Source organism: Phyllostomus hastatus, unplaced genomic scaffold, assembly GCF_019186645.2.
Source record: "Phyllostomus hastatus isolate PE091 unplaced genomic scaffold, TTU_PhHast_1.1 phas_scaffold_585, whole genome shotgun sequence".
NCBI classification, from domain to species: Eukaryota; Metazoa; Chordata; class Mammalia; order Chiroptera; family Phyllostomidae; genus Phyllostomus; species Phyllostomus hastatus.
The window spans coordinates 19,160,998-19,181,364 of record NW_025334037.1 but is presented as its reverse complement, the minus strand read 5'-3'; the positions used below and the strand labels follow the sequence as shown (position 1 = coordinate 19,181,364).

General features: G+C 46.0%; 1 protein-coding gene across 3 annotated transcripts in view; it reads right to left on the bottom strand.

Moving 5' to 3' along the window:
- Positions 1-20,367, bottom strand: part of KIAA1549L (KIAA1549 like) — a 230,984-nt gene that overhangs the window by 75,904 nt on the left and 134,713 nt on the right. For all 3 annotated transcript variants that reach the window (XM_045825250.1, XM_045825251.1, XM_045825252.1), the window contains exons 4-9: positions 18,801-18,916; positions 15,868-16,087; positions 14,684-14,817; positions 8,394-8,556; positions 6,576-6,635; positions 361-512 (exon numbers count right to left, since the gene is read on the bottom strand). In XM_045825250.1, coding sequence (XP_045681206.1) covers positions 361-512; positions 6,576-6,635; positions 8,394-8,556; positions 14,684-14,817; positions 15,868-16,087; positions 18,801-18,916 — 845 coding nt within the window. The remainder of the gene's footprint in view (positions 1-360; positions 513-6,575; positions 6,636-8,393; positions 8,557-14,683; positions 14,818-15,867; positions 16,088-18,800; positions 18,917-20,367) is intronic.

The window sequence follows — 20,367 nt, the reverse complement described above, 5'->3', positions numbered from 1 at the left end:
GTGTTATTAAGCCACTTACCACAGTGGGTAATTAAAGCTTAGTTCAACGGGAAAGCTCTGGAAATGATCTAAACCATACATTTCAGAATTCTCCTTGCTAAGAGACCAGGGAGCTGGGGTATTCATACCCCCACCACTGGTTAATTCCCAGGCACTCCCAGCACCATTAATCTGGCAGAGAGACTCCTGGGGGAGTAGCTCTCACCCTCCTTCATGGTTTTGATGTTATGACCCCCAGCCCCGAAGTGTCAAAGCTTTGTGGATTAGATGGCGTGGTCAGTCTGCAGTGCAGCTGCTGCTCTGGATGCAGCACATTCCCCCACAGTTATTAAAGACCCCAACGGCTTCAAGCACACCCACCTGCACGGTGTAGCTTCCCAGGGTGGTGGCCCGCTTAAACCGCCGGCCTTGTTGCTGGGACATCATGAACAGCTGGGCCAGGCGCTGCTCCATGACCCGGGCGAAGCTCTGGTTGTGCAGACCCACCAGCGAATTGTCCACGCCCTGCAGCACTGCGGGTGCAGAAGGAAGAGGGGCTGCTCAGAGGACAGACTCCCTGCTGGCTCAGAACCACAGCCACCACCACCCCAGCACCAGCCATGGGCCCTACTGCATGGGAGGGCTCGGCCAGCCTCTCCTCCCTTTACCCTCACAGCAGCCCTGGGAGTTAGGAATCACTATCCACATGCTATAGATGCTAAAAGGGCAAGCGGCGACTTGTCAAGGCCATAGCCAGTAACCAGAAAAGTGAGGGCTCAAACCCAAAGCCTGGGCTCCCTCCTCCATGAGCTGTGACATGTCTAACGCTGCTGTATTAACTCCGATCCTTATCACATGTTAAAGTCCCTATGGGCGTGCAGCCCGCATACAGGTATGGCTAAACTGGTTTTTTGCTGGTTCCCACTCAGAAGCCCTGGCTCAGGGCTACCCTTAATTTTCCTTCTCAACAGCTCTGCTGTGGAATCTAAGCTCTATCCTCCAACTCGGCCCTTACACCTTGGCAAACCACCCTGTTCAATGTCCTCATCTCTCCCTCCTCGGCGGTCCTTTTGAGAGCCGTCCCAAAGCTGCCCAGGGCCTCTCGGGCACTCTTCCATTTGAAAGCAGGGCAGCATGCCAGAAAGAACAGGCTCTTGCCAGTTGTGAAACTTTCTGCAAGTTTCACAACTGGGCCTGTCTGAGTGCAAGTCCTCTGTAAAAGGGAGTAAGTCTGCATCACAGCAAATACACTCCTCATGAGATCCATGGTCGAAATGAGACACACTGTGTGCAGGAGTTAGCACCAGCCCCTCTCTCCTTTTGCTGTCGGCCCCGCCCCCAGCTCCAGTCCTGCCTCCAGGTAACTTTGGGAAGCACGCTTCATCCCGAACACACAAGAGCTGCCTTCAAACACGGCCATCCCTGGAACTAAAAGTGCTAAAAAGAATTCTCATCTTAAAGAAACCAAAACTTACACGGACTGGAAACGTAATACAACTTTTTTCACTTAACAGTTTGTTCTACCACCATCCAGCGAAGGGCCATCAATGCCTCCCACCTACTGGGATGAGGAAACAGCTTGGGCACGAACAACGTGTCATCACGATCACATTCTACTCAGCGCGAGAACAAGCAGCCGATGACCACAAGACACAGAGAATTCGGTTTAAACTGATCAAGAGAGAAGTGAAATCCACAGCTGAGTTTCAGAAGTTACGTCTTTGATGGGATAAATGCCAAATAAACCCCATAGAGGGCATAAAGCAGCTTCCTTTCTAGGGTCCTTGTGAGGGACTCCCAGCTCAGCTGCCAGCAGAACTCCTGCGGACGGATAAAACACTCCTGCACCGTTCCCACTGTGGCAGGTCCCAGGGGTCCCTGGGAGTCCCCTGACACAGCCTGCCTCTGGCCCCAGACAGGGTAGCCCGTGGTGTTGATAATCCAGAGGTCCCCACTCTGGTAGAGTTATGCAATCAACTGCTGAAGGACTACTTCTAAGTTGGCCTCTCCTGACCAATGGGCAGAGTAAGAGAGGGGACACAGGACATCGAGGGCATCATCAAGGATTGATTACTTTATGGGGATCCCAGTGATGGCTCAGGGGCAGACATCAAAGAGAGGGAGAGCCAAAGCCCCTCAGCTGATGGGAAGGTTCTGGAAGTAGATAGCAGTGACAGCAGGGACAACACTGTGAATGCATGTAATGCCACTGAACTGTACACTTGAAAATGGTTTAAATGGTACATTTCATGTTATGTGTGTTTTACTACAATTTTTAAAATGGCGAGAAAAACAAAGAAACTTCCACAGAAAGGCTGTGGGAACCGCCGCAGAGTTCCAAGGAATCAGCACCTGGACAGTTCCCGCAGGCTTCACTGCTCTATGGGCAAAGAGAACGTGTCCTCCGGGGTTGGGGGTAGGGGGGACTGCAGCCAGGGCCCTGGGTTTGAGTCCTGATTCCCCCATTCACTGAGTGTTCCTGAGCAAGACACCCAGTTCTGCTGGGTCCTGCTTCCATATCTGAAAACAAGGGATCATATTCTACTCTTGATTATGTCATTGTAAAGAACAGATACTTTATTTTTTTTAAAAAAATGCTTCCAGCACAGTGCCCTAGGGCACTTGAGAAGGTGCCAGTAATTGGTAGCTTTGTCGTTGCTCACATGTATCCCCTTCTTTGCTAGACACATCCTTACCAGGGAGCAAAGACCTGACATAGAACTGTGCTCCAGGATTGTGGCTCCTCTCCTTCTCCCTGAGAAGTGTGCCAGGCCTCAGGCTCCCGGCCCTCTCCCCTGGCCGGGAAGGGAGAAGAGAGGGGTGTGCACCCACATCTCCCCCAGGGGCACACAAGTAGTAGGGGCGCTTGGACCCTGGCTTCCCACTCTTAGCCTTGCCCCCACTGACTCAGCTTAGAGCAGGAGGGCAAGTCGCCAGCTGTGTTCAAAGGAGCTTTGTCCGGCACATTTGGTGACTTTTACATTACTAGTCTCTTATTCTTTCTTTATTTGCAAATGCGCTGGACCCTAAAGTTCCAATGATCGGGCCTGGTTCAGGTTCCTATATTCAATTGAAACTGTTTTATTTGTGGTTGAATCTCACACATTCAGAGCCAAAAGAACCGGAACATTCAGCTCTTATCTTCTGATTTTAAGGGTGAGGGTGTGACACCCACAGGGTCTAGTGACTGGCTCAAGGACACACTCAGGTCATATGTAGCAGAGCTGAGACCAGAGGGAATCCTGCGATAGCTGGGTCTGCAGTATTTTTACTCCGGTGGGTGAAATAAAGATAGGTTTCCCACCCACGCTGGGCTCTCACCTCGGTCAGGGGGCAACAGTAAGTCTGCACGTCTCTATCCCGCCTGACAGCAAGGCCCATGGACAGCAGGGTAGCTCCTGGGTTCTCTGCAAAGGTGCACTGCAGAAATCACCCCAGCCAATGATTTCCCACCAAGGGGGGACCACGCCCAGGGAGGGCAGAAGTGTATAGTGTGCCAGAACACATTTAATGCAAGTTCAGTGGGCATACGGGTGAAAACATGGTAGGGTATTGTAATACCCGCTAACCAAAGGAAAGCTCCTCCAAGTTAGCAATGGCCAGGGATGAATGCCTGGGAGTGAACGCAGAGTGGCTGGTTATTCACGGGCTGTGGGTTTGAACAGGATGGACAAAGCTATTTTCTTCTCTCAGTTCCCCATCCCTACCCCTTTTGTAACTAACGGTAAAAGGTCGGTGGTGCCCGCCCACGGGGTTAGAAAGTGGCCATGAGCCAAAGCGAAGGAAGGAGGGCCATCTTGAGGCTGATTTCAGTCCCCCCAAGTACCAACTGATCCAACCAGTCCCAAACACAGTGACAGAGACCACTGTTTCTTCTGATCACGCACAGCCACCACGGCAATAACAAAGGAGGGTTACACAGGTGAGGGGACAGAGCATGAAGTCCCAGAAGAATCCTGAAAACAAGCCCATGTGAGGGTGCTTTATTAAGATTATGCCACTACAGTTGAGGCAGGGTGAGACACACGTACATGAGGATGAACTGAAACAAGAAGTTGTCTAGGACATCCTGTGTTTAAGAACAGATATGTTCCCATTTAATGTAAACATTAAGCTAATAGAAGGATGGAAATCTCTGCAAATTAAAAGGCAGCATTCCTGGTGGAGAAAAAAAATGATTTTGTAAACGTTATATAACCTGCTGCCTTCAAAAATGTGTTGCTGGTTTAGCATTGTCTCTCTCTTGGGCATAAACTCTGGTGAGGTGTTTTTTTTTTTTTTTTAAAGACATTTCTTTAGTTTGTCTTCTTAGCAGGTAAAAAAAAAAAAAAGAACCTCTGCATATCCATGGCTCTGCAGGGGAGAAAGAAAAGCAATTTTCTGCAATTTAGGAGAGGCCCTGAGCAGCCTCATCAAGCAGGGCTGTGTGCTCCTTTGTCGGCGTCCAGGCAGAAGCCCACCTCGCTTGGGACAGCAGGCGAGGGAGGAGGTGGAGAGGGAAGAGGGTTTTAATTTTTATTTTTTAAAATATTTTATTTTATTTATTTTTAGAGAGCGAAGGGAGAGAGAAAGAGAGAGAGAGAGAAACATCAATGTGCAGTTGCTGGGGGTCATGGTCTGCAACCCAGGCATGTACCCTGACTGGGAATCGAACCTGCGATGCTTTGGTTTGCAGCCCACGCTCAATCCACTGAGCTACGCCAGCCAGGTCGGGTTTTAATTTTTAAATTGGTTTTAGAGAGAGGAAGGGAGAGATGAAGGGGGGAAGGGGAGATAGAGGAAGGGAGTGAGGGAAAGACAGAGAGGGAGAATGAGAATTTGTTGTTCCACTTGTTGATGTATTCACTGGTTGCTTGTTGTATGTGCCCTGACCGGGGATCAAACCCACAACCTTGGTGTATCCGGCTGACATTCTAACCAACTGAGTTACCCAGCCAGGGCTGCAGGTGATTCAGGAGGGCCTGCCCAGGCACATCGTCCAGGACTTGCAGGATCTTCCTCCCTCCTTGTTAGGGGCTAAACCGTGACCACCCAAAATTCAGATATTGAAGTCCTAGTCCCTCAGAATGTGACTGTATTTGGATATAGGGCCTTTAAAGACGTTACTGAGCTAAAATGAGATCATATAAGTGCACCCTAATCCAATAGGCTGGTGTCCTTATCAGAAGAGGAAGTTAGGACATACATACAGGGGGAAAGCCATGTGAAGACACAGAGGAAAAATGGCCATCTGTAAGCCAAGGAGAGAGGTCTCAGAGAAACCAACCCTGCTGATACCTTTATGTGGGACTTCCAGCCTCCAGAATTGGTGAAGCCCCCTCCCCACCCCAGCCCACCCCACCCCAGTCTGCGGTACTTTCTAATGCAGCCCTAGCTGGCTAATATCCTCCCTCTCCTGTCCCCTCCTTTTTTTTCACCTTAAATCAATTTATTTACATGTAATATTATATAGAATGATATTTTTAAAATCAATTTGTTTTTATTTTAATTGTTGTTGCAGTGCAATTTTCTATCTTTTACTCCCATCCCAGCCCACCCACCCAGCCCTCCCCTCCTCCCTCCCATTTCCACCCACCCCTAGGTTTTATCCATGTGTCCTTTATACTTGTTCCTGTAAACCCTTCCCCTTTTCCCCTGGATTTCCCCTGAAATTCCCTCTCTTCTCCCCTACCCTCTGAACACTGTCTGTCTGTTCTCTATTTTAGTGTCTTTGGTTATATTTTGCTTGTTTCTTTGTTTTGTTGTTTAGGTTCCTGTTAAAGGTGAGATCATATGGTATTTGTCTTTCACCGCCTGGCTTATTTCACTTAGCATAATGCTCTCCAGCTCCATCCATGCTGTTGCAAAGGGTAGGAGCTCCTTCTTTCTTTCTGCTGCATAGAATTCCACTGTCCCCTCCTTTTACAGCTGGCCTGGTCCTTTTCCTCCAATAAACACCTGCCTTCTCTCTCTGTTTCCAATCCTTGCTTCTCTGATTTTTCTGAGCTACTGTCTGGCTTTTGAAAAACAAGAACTGTTTTGCTGTTTCATAAAGCTCAGTTGGGAAATGTCAAGGAAAAAAAAAGAAAATGCCACCCAAACACCCTTCTACTTCCATCCACCCTCACTGTCAGGACATGCCTGGGCTCCACCAGCATCAGTGTGGGTGTGGGCCTCATGCCAGGGGATGGAGGAAAGTGCGTGCCTGGCATTCCTCCGACCTTCACTGGCATTTCATAGGGCAATGCAGGAAGGCCCACCATCTTCCACACAGACACGCCCTGGATGACCACAGGTAAACACTGTGCCTTCCAATCAGTCCCCTTTCTGCAAAGAGGAGGCCGCTGGCTATTTTGCAGCTTGCTATTTTAAATTGGTTATCTAATACTCACCTTCAGTGTAACGCTTTTTCTTATTTTAGCTTACTCCACCCACTCCTGGTCCTGGGACAGTAACTCCTTGAATTACAGCACAGGACCAAAGAACAGATTCCAATCCCATCACTGAGTACCATGCAGTTTTAATTTTTTTTAGTTTTTTTCCTTTTGACATGCAGTTTAAAAAAAAAAAAACCAACCTGATGGGGGAAAGGGGAAATGAATAAAAGAAGAGATTACCTGTAATTACCCAGTAGTCTCTGGTTGTCTCTGATGTGTCAAGGTTGGGATATTCCAGCGCTAAAACAAATAAGAAACACGCCAAATTACTTTTCTGAGTTTCATAGGTAAATACTGTCAAGGGAAGTAAACACAGGTGACAAAGTATGAAGGAGCTGGGACCCGCTCCATCATTCTTAGGAACTCTGTGACCTGCAGGCCAAACCTACCTTGCTGTTCAGAAAACTAAAATACTCAGTAAAGAGCTCACCTTCAGATGAAGAGTTTTCTCAGGTTTGTGGGTTTTTTCTCTTTCAGTTTCCCACCACAACCTTCTTATGTTGAACATCTTCATTAGTAAGATCCACAGCTAGCACCTGTCTTAACGGTAGCTTTTTCTTTAACAATATCCAAGCATCACTACCATTTTTAGGAATGATTATCTCTTGAATGGATTTTTCCAATGTCAAGGACTGAGTGTAGCAGCCGGATGCTGTAACTAACATTTTTTCACAGGTGTAGTGGCCACCAGAGTTAAGGCACAGAAAGGGCTGAGCACAGTGCCCAGCCACAGTGAGTGCTCAGTAAATCTTAGCTGTTGTCATTATCAGAATATCAAGATGAGAGAAAATAAATTCTTCACATGCTGCCATGTGTCACCAAGCCTTCTTTTACGATGTAATCTTTTCCATAAAATCCAGTTATCTTTCCTTACTATGTATAAATTTGCAAAAGCTTGCTATTAAACAAACATTAAAAAAAATTCTGAATGGCCACCCTGGGCTGAAGTACATCCACATACATCATCACATTTATTTACAATGTCGAAAACAACCATGGAAGGACATAGAAAGAATTTTGCTAAGAATTTTGCATAGATAGAATTTTGCTAGTGTGGTTTAAAAGAGAATTTGCCCAGTGACCTTGAGAAATGTACCAACAATTACACTTAAAAGCACAAATCTTTCCTTCCTTTGGCGACCAAGGAAGTGTTTGGGGACATGGGTAGGCTGCATCGTCCTCGGAGCCTGTGCCTGCTGTGTGGTAATGAGGATTATGTAACTGAAGCATTAGAAGAAGACAAGGCCACAGGCTATGAGGACTTCATCAAGAGAAGTTGCAGTGCTGACCGCAAATGAGCTGCGCTGGTACCTGCTGCCAGGGCAAGGGCTGTTGGCCCGGGACGTCTGCTGATGGCAGGAGCAGGGGAACCACAGCCACTCCATGTCGGCAGGAGGACAGACACCCCACCAGGCAGGACTGTACGCTCAGAGGCAGACTGCTTGGGGTCAAACCCCAGAGTCCAGGTCTCACTAGCTGTGTGACTGTGGATGTTTTATTAAATGTAACAAAGTTCAGTTTTCTCATCTGCAAAAGGATGCTAATTGTGCACCTACCTCACGGGGTGGTTATAAGGATAGGGCTTTTTCACAATGTGTAATAAACTTGGTATCAATTTAATCCCATGTATCTCTCTCTTTTTAATATTTTCTTTTTTAAAAAAATATTTATTTATTTATATAGAGAGGGGAAGGGTGGGAGAAAGAGAGGGAGAGAAACATCAATGTTTGGTTGCCCCTCATACGGCCCACACTGGGGACCTGGCCTGCAACTCAGGCATGTGCCCTGACTGGGAATCGAACCCGTGACCCTTTGGTTCACAGCCTGCACTCAATCCACTGAGCTACACCAGCCAGGGCCGATCCTATGTATCTCTTATTCCAGTTGCTGTTTTACAACCAAAGAGCGAGCATGCAGCCTGCCACAGTGATTGTTTGCAAAATGAAGAAAGGCCCCTGGGAAAAAGGCAGAGTCCCAGTATGACGGGTACATACTCACGTTCAGCAATGGTGAGCGGCGGGTAGGTGAGGTAGAACCCCACCAGCTCGGCTGAGAGCTGGCGGAGGAGGCTGCTAGCCACGGTGCCATTGAGGAAGGAGCTCCGATTGCCCACCACGTACACCAGCGTGACAGTCTGGGAGGCGTTGGACGTGCTCACAATCTGAATCGACACAGGAGGAAAGGGGAGGGAGACATGCCACGTAAGATGAGGGTCTGTTTCATGGAGGCCGTGGGAGAAGAAGTTTACGCAGAAATTGAGGGTAGAAATGAAAGGGAGGTAGGGAAAGAGAGAGGAAGAGACAGGAATAACAATACTCGTCACTCACGGATGGCTCGCTACGCGCCAGGCATCGTGCTAAGGGCACATCACCTCATTCAATCCCCACCACGACCCCAGGGGGTGTACCTAATTATGACTCCCTTTTACAGAGGAGGAAACCGAGGCTTGCCCAAGGTCACACAGCTACAAAGTGACAGAGCCGGGATTCAAACCCAGGCAGTCTGCATCTTTTCTGGGGCTCAATCGTCTCAGATTACTTTTATGGTCCCACCAATATAAGGGAGAGCATGGGAATGTTAAATTCAAGGAGCACTCAAGGGCTCACACAGAGAAAGCCCATGGCGAACTTCTGGGGAACTTTAAAGTTGAAAGGACAGGGAATGTACACCAACCCAGTAACAAATAGAGTGACTGAACCTCATTACAAAGAAATTCAGAAATATAAAATAGCTTCTTTAGAGAGTGAGTGTATTTCCTGCAGTCTGTGAATGCAATGTAGAACATGTAAATATGAATACGAGATGGCATGGTTTTCTTGCATGTCGTCTAAACCAATGTTTCTGTCACCGGAAAATGAGGTTTTCTGGGTCGATACATGGACAACAGTGTCCTGCACATGAGACGTGGAAACCAGCTGCAGCAGGAAGTCACTCCACTCGGCGACACCACCTTTGTCTGCTCCTTCCTCCTCCATATCACCCCCTCTAGTCCTGCTCAGCACCCCCAGGGGCAGACCCTGTGGGCCACCTAGGCAGGTGCCTCTGCCCTCTGGCTTCGGCTAAAGGGAGATCAGGAGGATGAAGAGAGAGGGAGGGAGAAAGCAGAGTATCAGTGTTGGGGACTCCCTGCCCATAGGGTAAAGCTCCCGCTGGGTAGCTGTGGCCTCTAGTTTCCTGTAACCGTTTCCTCCCCTCCCCACTCAGCCCCCACTGTTTCAGCTTTGGGTACTGCATGTCCCTGTGGTTTCCCCAGTAGCTGTGCAGGCTTCTGCAAAGGGTCCTTTCCACTGGATTTCCCTAAAATATCTTCATCTGAGTCTGTCCTCTCTTCTTAACAGGAGCTGACTGGCATCTGTCTTTCCTAGGCCTTTGCATGCTCAGACATAAACACGTCTGCAACTTTCCTTTAAAACCCTACTTTGAGGAAGACTGTCAAGAATAGCTTCTTCATATTATTTCTCACTTTTTCCCATGACTGGAAATTACTTGAAAATTCACTACCACAGAATATATATAATATGGTCCGGTGGTCCCCAACCCTTTCAGCCCCACGGACCAATTTCCTAGAGGACAGTTTGTCCACGGGCCAGGTGGGGGCAGGGATGGTTTCATGATGATTTGAGTGCATCACATTCAAGCTCACCTCCTGCTGTGCAGCCCAGTTCCTTACACGCCCTGAGGTTAGGGAGCCCTGATACAGTCCCACGATTAATGACACACACTCACACTCCTGTCTGCAAATTATTTTTGGAATGTGGCTTAGCCACAGGTATTCACACCTCTTTCTCAAGTTACCAAGAAGAAAGGCACTTCTTTCGGAACAATTCCAAAGCCCTCACTGCATGTCCACCTATAGAAGTAGTAACTGAAATAACGTTGCGACCTTTATCTCCACCCTTTATCTCTCTTGTGAGCATTCTATTTTCTGCTCCTCAACAAAACTCAGTGTCACTGGGTCCCAAAGAGCCTGCTGCATGGGGGCCTCTTGGCACATGACACTTGACTGGGTACTTCCACTTTTTTAAGCTAAAAGTATTTTTATTGAAATATAACTGACATATGGCATTATATCAGTTTCATACATTTTTATTGTGGTAAAGTACACAAATTTTACCATTTTAAGTGTACAGTTCTGTGGCATTAGATACAGTCACATTATCTACATTATCGGGCAGCCTTCGCCCCTGCCTGTCTCCAGAACTTCTCCCCCAGCCCAGACTCGGCCTCTGTACCCATGAAACACCTCCCGCCCTCCCCACCCATCGGCCCCAGTGACCCCTGTTCTACTTTCTGTCTCCATTAATTTGATGCAACTAAATACCTTTTATAAGTGGAATCATACATTATTTGTCCTTTTGTGACTGGCTTATTTCACTTAGCATAATGTCCTCAAGGTTCAGCCAGGTCCTAGCATGTATCAGAATCAAGCTCCTATTTTAGGATGAACAGCATTTCATGGTACCCGTACACCACATTCATCCACTCCTCTGTGGACGGACATTAGGGTGGCTTCCTCTTTTCTGGCTGTCGTGAATACTGCTGCTATGAACATGGGTGTACAAATAGCTACTCAAGTTCCTGCTTTCAGTTCTGTTGGTGACACATCTGTGAATACAACTGCTGGATCATATGGTGATTCTGTATTTAATTTTTGGAGGAACTGCCATTTGACATGCTCACCAGTGGCATGCACAAGGGTTCTGATTCCTCCACATCCTTACCAATGAGTTGTATTCCATTTTTAAATAATCGCTTCCTCAAGGGTGTGAAGTGGTATCTTGTGGTGTTGATTTACATTTCCCTAGTGATTAGTCATATGGAGTATTTTCTCATGTGCTTATTGGTCATCTGTGTATCTTCTTAGAGAAATGTCTAATCAAGTCCTTTGCTCATTTCTTGATTGGGTTGTTTAATTTTTATTGTTGAGTTTAGGAGTTCTTTATGTAGTCTAGATATAAACCCCCTATTAGATACTATATGATCTGCAAGTATTTTCTCCCATTCCACAGGTGGCCTTTTGATTGTGTCCTTTGGTCCACAAAAGGTTTTAATTTTGGCGAAGTCCAGTTTATCTATTTTTTCTTTTGTCACCTGTGTTTTTGGTGTCATATCCAACAAGTCATTGCCAAGTCCAATGTCCTGAAGCTTTTCCTCTCTACTTTCTTCTAGGATTAGTAGTTTAAATCTTACATTTAGTTCTTTGATCCATTTTGAGGTAATACTATTTTCTTAATACCATTGGTTGAAAAGACTGTCCTTTCTCCGTTGGTCTTAGCACAGTTGTCAAAAATAATGTGAGCATATATGCAAGGGTTTGTTTTTGAACTCTCTACTTCTGTTCCATTGGTTTATGTTGGTCTATGATTACGCCAGTACCACACTGTTTTGATTATCATAGCTTTGTAATAAGTTTTGAAATCAGAAAGTGTGAGATCTCCAACTTTTTAAGATTGTTTAGCTATTCAGGGTCCCTTGAGATTCAATGAATTTTAGGATTTCCACAAAAGGAGTCACTGGAATTTTGATGAGGATTGCACTGAGTCTAGATTGCTCTTACTAGTATTGACATCTTAACAAAATTTCCTTTCAATTCATGAGCACAGAATGTTTTCCATTTATATGTGTGTCTTCTTTAATATAGTCATTTTTTATAGCTAAGAAAAGTGTGACCATTGTTTATGGCTGCTTAACATTAGCTTCATAAATAAGAGGTCCACAGGCCTGTGACCAAGGTTGTACTACTGTTCCCTGAAAGTCGTGCTGTGTTCCCCATCACTTCTTTATTCTTAAGACTCCTGTGGTTCCTGACCTGATCTCTTACTTCCCACTCACTCATGCTGCAACTCATGAGACTGACGCATGAGAGTGACCAAATGGAAAGCTGCTATTTTGCCTACCCAGCACCACTGTCCCTTCTATGACAGCATCACAATTTTTCTTGGTAAACTCCTCTTTTCCCCTATCAGTTCATGTGCTTTGGGTGGTGCTGCCCTACCCAGGCTCCAGGAGTAGGCATCTGAGCCAGGACTAGTTGACTGGGACATTTCATCTCCTTGGTCATAGTTACTGGTCCAGAAACAGGCACAGGATCCAAGTGGGTCCAATGACAGCTAATCTCAGGATTTTTACTGGCATGACACAAGAAGGCACTTTGGTTCCACAAGACTGTGAGCAATAAGGAAGCAAATGTGGGGGTGCCAGGGGTCACCCCGCAGGGCCTGAGGATGACGGCAGCCCAGAGCAAGGTAAGCCAAGAAATGAAAAGAGAACTGCATGAAGAAATTATGTGAGCCCCTGAATCCAACTGTGCCTGAAGTAAATAAACTTTGAACTTGTCAGTTACATGAACTAATCACTTCTTTTTGCTTTTAAGCCTATGAACTTGCATGCTGTCATTTGCACCAAAAAATCCTAACTGAGTCTACTGTAATCTAGCCTCTAGCATCAGTGCTATAAAGTAAAAAACGTTGTAAGTCACGTTTTTAATGATTCTCTCAACAAATTAATTAAATATTGATGTAGTCCTACTCCACAGAGGATCCAAGGTTCTCCACAAATTATATTTAATACAATAAAATGTAAAGTTATAATTACAAAACCAGATCCTGGAAAAACACATTAAAGACAGCCCCCGGGGAATGGCTAGCACACAGTTATCTGTGCATGACGATAGAGGTGCTTAGAGGGCACTAAACCGAGGCAACAACTTTGTCTCTGGGCTTCCTGTTGGCCAAAGCAAAAAGAGAAATGATTAATAAAACAATTCACCCAGTTATCCATTCATTTCAAGAGCTGTTGATATATTCAAGAGTCTCTAAAATCTATTTAGATACAATTTTCAAATTGCCTATTGTGGTCTTTTCCAAGGAAGTTTTCTTACTTGCTAAGGCCAAGGGCAGCTTTTTTTTATCTTGGTGTCCCTCTCAGGGCCTGATGAATAGCAGGTGCTCAGTAAGCCTGCGCTGCCTGAATACAATCAGAGTGTGTTCTGAATACCATCCAAGTAGATTCTAGTTCCGACCAGACTCAAGTACCTGTGAGAATCCAAATACAATCAGAAAACAAAAGATCTCCCACAAAAGATCTGAGTCATACTCCTTACATAAATGTTAAGCTGGTGACGAGTTTTTAGATTTTAGTCTAATATGAACCAAATCATAATGAGATACTTCCACTTTGGATGGATCTTTTTAGAAAAGAAAGCTTCTCATTCAAATTAAATTGCATGCTTTCTATATCATATTGGCGTTGCTGATAATTCACCTATGCTAAGGGTCAGTTTCAAAACCACTGGGTTTCACCGCAAAGGCAAACCTTGGAGGTGCCTTTTAGTTCAGTAAAAATGGAGATATTGGCTAGTACAGTTAATTAGAGCAATTTGGGGGCTGGATAAATGTCATTAAGAAGCATCTGTCTTTAGTGGGATGGTATCTATACAATTGCAAAAAAAAAATGGGTCTGAGAAAGGCTTTTGATGGCATGCTTACTGTAAATCTAGGAAACTGAAATATGGTGTACTAGGAGTGGGATTTTCCTGGGAAATAATTCATGCATTTGCCAAAAGTTTCACCATGAATCCCATTTCCACCTTGCGTTGATGCTGGTGTAGCATGGTGGATAAGAGTGGGCTTTGCTCATGTCTTTATTCTACTTTTCACCAACTGTGTGACCTTCTGGAAGTTTCTTACCCCTCCATCAGTTCCCTCTTCTGTGAAATGATGCTAATAATACATCAGAAGGAATGTCTTAGGTAGTATGTAGCAAAATATTCGTAAAACACTTAGCACCGTCCTGGCACACAGGGAGCCCTAAAAACATAGTGTGTGTGTATGTGTGTGTGAAGTAAGAGACTTCATGTGGACATTTGGAAAATAACTCAATGAAAATCACAGAATAGGCAAATCTTAGTGCGTATTTAGAAATGATTCATTTTATATGAGACATTTGATATATTTTATGTAGTATATTCTAGTACCATTTTTAAAAATAATAAATGTATTGGAAAGGCCTGAGGAACCTTCACGTGGAAAAATAAATATAAAATCCCAAACCACAGCAGGGAGACAGCGACACAGCTTCCACACCCCAGACATCCTCACCAGCGCCAGACCTACTCCACTCAGTGGCCTGACCGAGGGGCGCTGTCTCCTGCCTGCAGCACACGCTCAAAGTCCCAAGCAACGTTCACCCCAGGCAGCTTGGAGATCGGGGACCAAGTCACCCCTTGACAACATGTGTATTATGATTGGCCTCTGTCAACAACACAGCTCAAGTGCCCTCGTCCTTACCTGAACTGTCAGGTTGCTTTTGGTACTCAGGACCTTCTTCTCGGCATCCTGGAAGGCCTTCTGTAGTCTCTGCTCCATCGTCTGAGCAAACTTGCAGGACTGGATGTTGTCGGACTGGCTCACAAACTGGAGCACTAGAGTGAGAGCAGCACGTCAGCACTCACCATTGCGGTGTCTTTGCTCCTGGGACTTAACAGCCATCATAAGACAAAACCATACTTTTTACATCCGAGCAATTAGGTAAGTAAAGGGCAACACGGACTGGCTGCAGCTTTGTAAGTGGCTCTTGAAATGACTTATATAACCTAGAAGAATTTAAAGTGGGATTGGGCCTGAGATTCCCTCCAATGCAAAGGATTTTGTGATTTCACTTGATGGGAATATGTAGACATCTGCTCCAAGACTGCTAAAAAATAATCAAAGAGAGGTCATGCCTTCTGATTCTTTGGAGGGAAAAAGTAATCAGTTGACCTGCATTACTAAGTTCACCGTGTCTTTCCACATTAATGGTTTCTCCAATCTTGGGGTTTACAAACCACAAGACTGGAGTCAGCAGGGAGCCTGAGAGAAAGATTCCAAAGCCCGAGCTCAAAGATTCTGATTCAGTGGCATATGGAATGCATTGCTCCAAAGCACAGGTTTTATGGATATTCAACTGTACTGGCATCCATAATATGGAAAAAAACAAAAAATATAGCACTTGGTACGTGGAAGTACTAATTAAATACATTAGGAAGAAAGGCTCTTGTGAAGAAATATTCCTTTTTTTAATATATTGTCATATATTTATTTATTTATTTTAAGAGAGGAGAAGGGAGGGAGAAAGAGAGGGAGAGAAACATCAATGTGTGGTTGCCTCTTGTGTACCTCCTACTGGGGACCTGGCCTGCAACCCAGGCATGTGCCCTGACTGGGAATCAAACTGGCGACCCTTTGGTTCACAGGCCAGCACTCAATCCACTGAACCACATCAGTCAGGGCAGAAATATCTCTAATAAGTCCAGGAAAGATTTAGTGATGTGCAGGGCACTTGGACGTGTGTTTAGCAGGGCCATTTGAGGAAGGAACACAGGGACTTTAAGACATGACAGAGCAGTCAGTGATGGAGTTTTTAAACAGGTGTCTTCTTGGTACTGTCCCCAGTCCCAGAAAGGACAGGAAACCTTCCCTTGTGAGTTACTTGCCTGTTTTCAGCTGGAAGTAGCCTGCAGGCTGGGGGTCCCACGGGGAGGCGAGTACTGCCACAGACTGCAAGTTCGGGGTGTGCTGCTTCAGATCCGCGGTGACATTGCTGACCCCGTAAACACCCAGCATTTCGATCACTGCAGAAGGCAGGTACACCAGCCTCCCTTTGGTAGCATAATAACCAACTGTGACGTTATGAGAATGTTCCAGAATGTCCACCTACAAAACAAATGGATGCCCAGAACTCAGTATTTGTTTCCACAGGATTTTAAGTTACTTAGCACGGCTGGGGAATAGGATGTTCTCATTCAACAACTATTCTAACAATGCTGTGAAAAAGACATAGACTGGCAAGTCTTAAAATATCAGAATACAACAAAATATCATTATATTGAACCTACATGTTGATAGAATTAAATCTTTGGTTTTGGGTTTATTCCTTAAGTGTCTTGTATAATCCTGTGAGCACCAATGGTCACCCAGAATGGTAGACAGGAGACAGAAGGCAAAAGAGATTTCCAGGGAATGGGATGCTAAAAAAAATAGCTTTATTGTACTTCTCGTCATTTAAAAATTAAAAGGCAGAAATGAGAGATTAAGTGGGGGCACCTTCAGGACAGGGGTCAAATAGTATCTGAGGTGAATTCCTTGGGCTAGAGGCTGAGAGAAGAGTTATTCAGACTTAACTCCATTCTTGATTAGTAAGTTGGTTCAGACCAAGGCGCGGTGGGCCACGAAGAGTTTCTCTTAGAGCTGAGTCCTGGGGGATACTGCTGATCTGAGTGCTTTTTGACCTGGATGGAAGACCTGAAGGCTTTGGACTTTATTTTTATTTGTTTTTGCTCTTGTTTGATATTAACAGGTCAGGGTGTTTTTAACACCCACTTCCCTCCACTGCCCCCTTACTCTTGCATCTCCATTGGTAGTGTCATGTGTATTTGCGAAGGAAACCAAGACAACTGGTTTTGCGACAGGCTGGGTGGGCCTTTGGTTTCTTCCCACTTTGTTTCCCAAGGTGCCGCGCAAGATGGCTCAGGTGACTGGTGTGCCAGAGAGGAGGGGGTTGGGGTGCTGGGTGGAAGAGGTGAAGGGATTAAGCAGTAGAGACTGGCAATTGCAAAGCAGTCACGGGGATGTAAGCTACAGCACGGGGACTATAGTCAATGATATTGTAATGACTATGCCAAGTGGGTACTTGAAATATCCAGGGATCCCTCTGTAAGATATATGATTGTCTAAGCAGTATGCTGTATACCTGGAACTAATACAAAATAATACTGAACGTAAACTGTCATTGAAAAACAAAACAATTTTTAGAGGTGGCTCTCGGTGGAACGAGATACTTCCGGGTGGAGCACGGACACAGCACTGAGTAACACCAGAGAGCCCGTGACCCCTGTTCGAGCCCTTCTTTTTTTTTTTTTTTTAAGATTTTATTTATTTATTTTTAGAGAGGGAAGGGAGGGAGATAGAGAGAGAGAGAGAGAGAAACATCAATGTGCGGTTGCTGGGGGTTCTGGCCTGCAACCCAGGAATGTACCCTGGCTGGGAATTGAACCTGGGACACTAGCCCTTCTAACGACCTCGAGGACCGAGTCTCTGGTTGGGGATTACTGACTTTCAGGACCTCTCCAAGCCTTACAAGTCGTATCTCTGCCAATGCTGCTTAGCTTCAATTTAACAAGCCGTTCCCATTACTCTTGTTTTCGTGGTTACATTTTCTTTGGGGCCAATGATCCTGATTTCCATTTATGGTGGTAATATCAAACAGCCTTTCAAAAGAAATGTATTTAATTTTTTAAAATGAGCCAATTAAAAAACTAGTAGGGGGATTAGGGGGTTGAGGGGTCAAGCCAAAAGGAAAAAGGACTCATGGACACCAACAACAGAGTGGTGATTGTGGGGGAGGGGGAACGAGGCACAAGGGGACTAAACGGTAATGGAAAAATACAATAAAAAAAGAAAAGAACTAACACACACTAATTGTCATAGTTGTCTGTGATGATATGCAGGAAAGGCAAAAACTTGAAGGTCACTGCCAAACGACAGAAGTTTAATGAAACCTGTGCCAGGCAGCCAATGGAAACATTCACATTTTCTACTTTCAGACGAGATCGGGCGCATTCAGGGAGGTACAGATGCCTCACACAGAACGCATTTCTTTCTTTTTTGTTTGTTTAGAATTCTATAAAAGAGGTTGGCAATGACCAACAAATTATGTACCCAAACTTATTCCTAGTCCTTGCTGTGGTGGGGGGGTGGGGGGGGGCACCAGCTGAACGCAGCTGTAGAACAAAGCATCGAGGGAAGAGGCCAGAGGTGCAAAGGGCACCCACCGGCTGCCAAATCGCAGTTACTGCTTTCAAGCGTGGAATCAAACCAAAAGCGCGTAAAGCAAGGCTTCCATCGCTGGGATGTGCCTTCGAAATCATCTAGCAGTTGTTGAATAGCACTTGGCATTGAAGTGGAGGAAAAAAGTGTTCCCTTCCCTGTCTGCTGCTGGCAATTTACAAGTTACAATTGAGCTGCACTCAATTTACAAGTCAGAGTAATTTTTAAATGTCCAGAAATAAATTGTTCACTATTTACAATGGTGAGGGAGATAAAGGAAGAAGCAGTGGATGGTATCTAGAGAATTACACTAATGATATTAAATATTTTCCCCAAACAATGAGATGATAGGACAATTTAAAAACAGTATATCAAGGCTTTTAAAAAAAAAACTCTGGACATGGGACAATTAGCCTCCATTTTCCATCTCAAAATCTTTCTCCAACCACCCCACATTCACTATTGGTCAAAATGGAAAAAGATGTTACTTCCAGCTAGCATAGTTATGGTACCCAGGGAGGAGGAAAACAACCTGAACACACTCTGGACCCAAGAGGAAGATGTAGAGGGATCAGTCTGATTGCAGAAGCAAGGGGCTTACGTGAGCTGAGACGTCGTTCTGTTGGAAAGCCTTCCGCAGTGCCTGCGTGAGCCCCTTGGCCACACTGAGCTTCAAGATTTCACCGGTCTGCCCTCTCCTTTGCATCAGAAAGAGAACTGGGACAAAACCGAAGTGCGGTAGTCAGGGCAAGGCAGCAGACGTCCTATGAAAGAGCCCTCCTCTCCTCCCCCCAAGCCGCCACCTCTCAGTGGCTCTGAGTGAAGCCAGCTGAGTGCAGGTCCAATGGAGTGGGCGGGTGGGGGGGGGGGGTGGCAGGGGCAACGGTGGGATAGGAGCTCTGTTGGCCCAGCTCAAGACCCAAGGAAAGAAGGTCCTAGCCATCTGTGTGGAGAGATAGCTCTCACGCTGGTGGCACTTCACTTCTGACCAATGCTGCCTCTGACTTTGAAAGGTGGGGCTCAGCTGGACCCGCCCTGATTGGTCTGCATGCTAGGGAATTCCCTCAGCAGTGTTCCTGAGACCTGACTCAGATGCGGGCCCTGAGTTAGGAGGAACAGACAAAAGGGACCCTGAATCAGGAAGGCAGTTCCCACCCCACAAATGCAAGAGACAGAGATGGAGACCAGGGTGAAAACAAGCAGTTGTGACTGAATGTGACAGGTGCTATTTGAAGGGACGCCCGGGGTGCCGCTGGAGGCCCTAGGGAGAGCAGCCAGCTACGACCTGGACAGGGGTGTGGGGATCAAGGAAGGATTCCCGGAAGAACTGATGCTTCTGCTGAGTTCTGAGGGATAATGGGAGTGAGCCAGGCCAAGAGTGGGATGAATTGTCCCCATAACCCCAGAAGAGGGAAGACCAAATGCAAAGGCACAGGGGAGAAAGGTGAAACATTTCACTGTTGAAGCTTGACCCTGAGGGTAGGGGGAAATGAAGGGTTTTAGATAAAGGCATGCATTTTAGAAGGGTCCTTTAACTGCAGACTGGAGAACAGGCTGTGTGTCTGTTGTGGGGTGGGGAGTCTGAACGTAGACAGATAAGTTGGCTTTTGTTGCAGAAATTGAAGTGCACGATCATGCCGATGTGAACTAGGGAAGGGGCAGCTGTGGTGGAAAGAAGGGGCATTCTGGAGGTAGACCTAAAAGTAACTTGTGGTTGGCTGGGTGTGGCGGGGGTGATGGGGGTCAGTGAAAATGAGAGGGGAGAATGTTCCGGACTTCTGCATCTAGGTGGTGGCGGCTGCCACTCAGACTCAGAGCAGGAGGCGCAGATCTGGAGGGCCAGGGGAAGGGAAAGTGGAAAACCAGATGGTGTCATTTCTTGAGAAAGAGAAAGAAATACTGTACTTTCTGCTAGACCTAGTTTCACAATTTCCCCTTTTAGAACAGGATATGTCTAGAGAGATGATTTCATAAAATTCTTTGTGTGGCCAAGAGGAAGGCAGGATGCGAGCATTCAACATTGGCATGCACTTTCAAATACTGTGTCTAACGCTTTTCAGAGCAAACGCTACCACACTGTCGAAAGGCCCCCGTGCCTTCTCGGGCTGCTGTGCTGCAGCTGGCAGGTGGGGGCCAAGGAGATAGCATCTGCCTCCCAGCATTTGCAG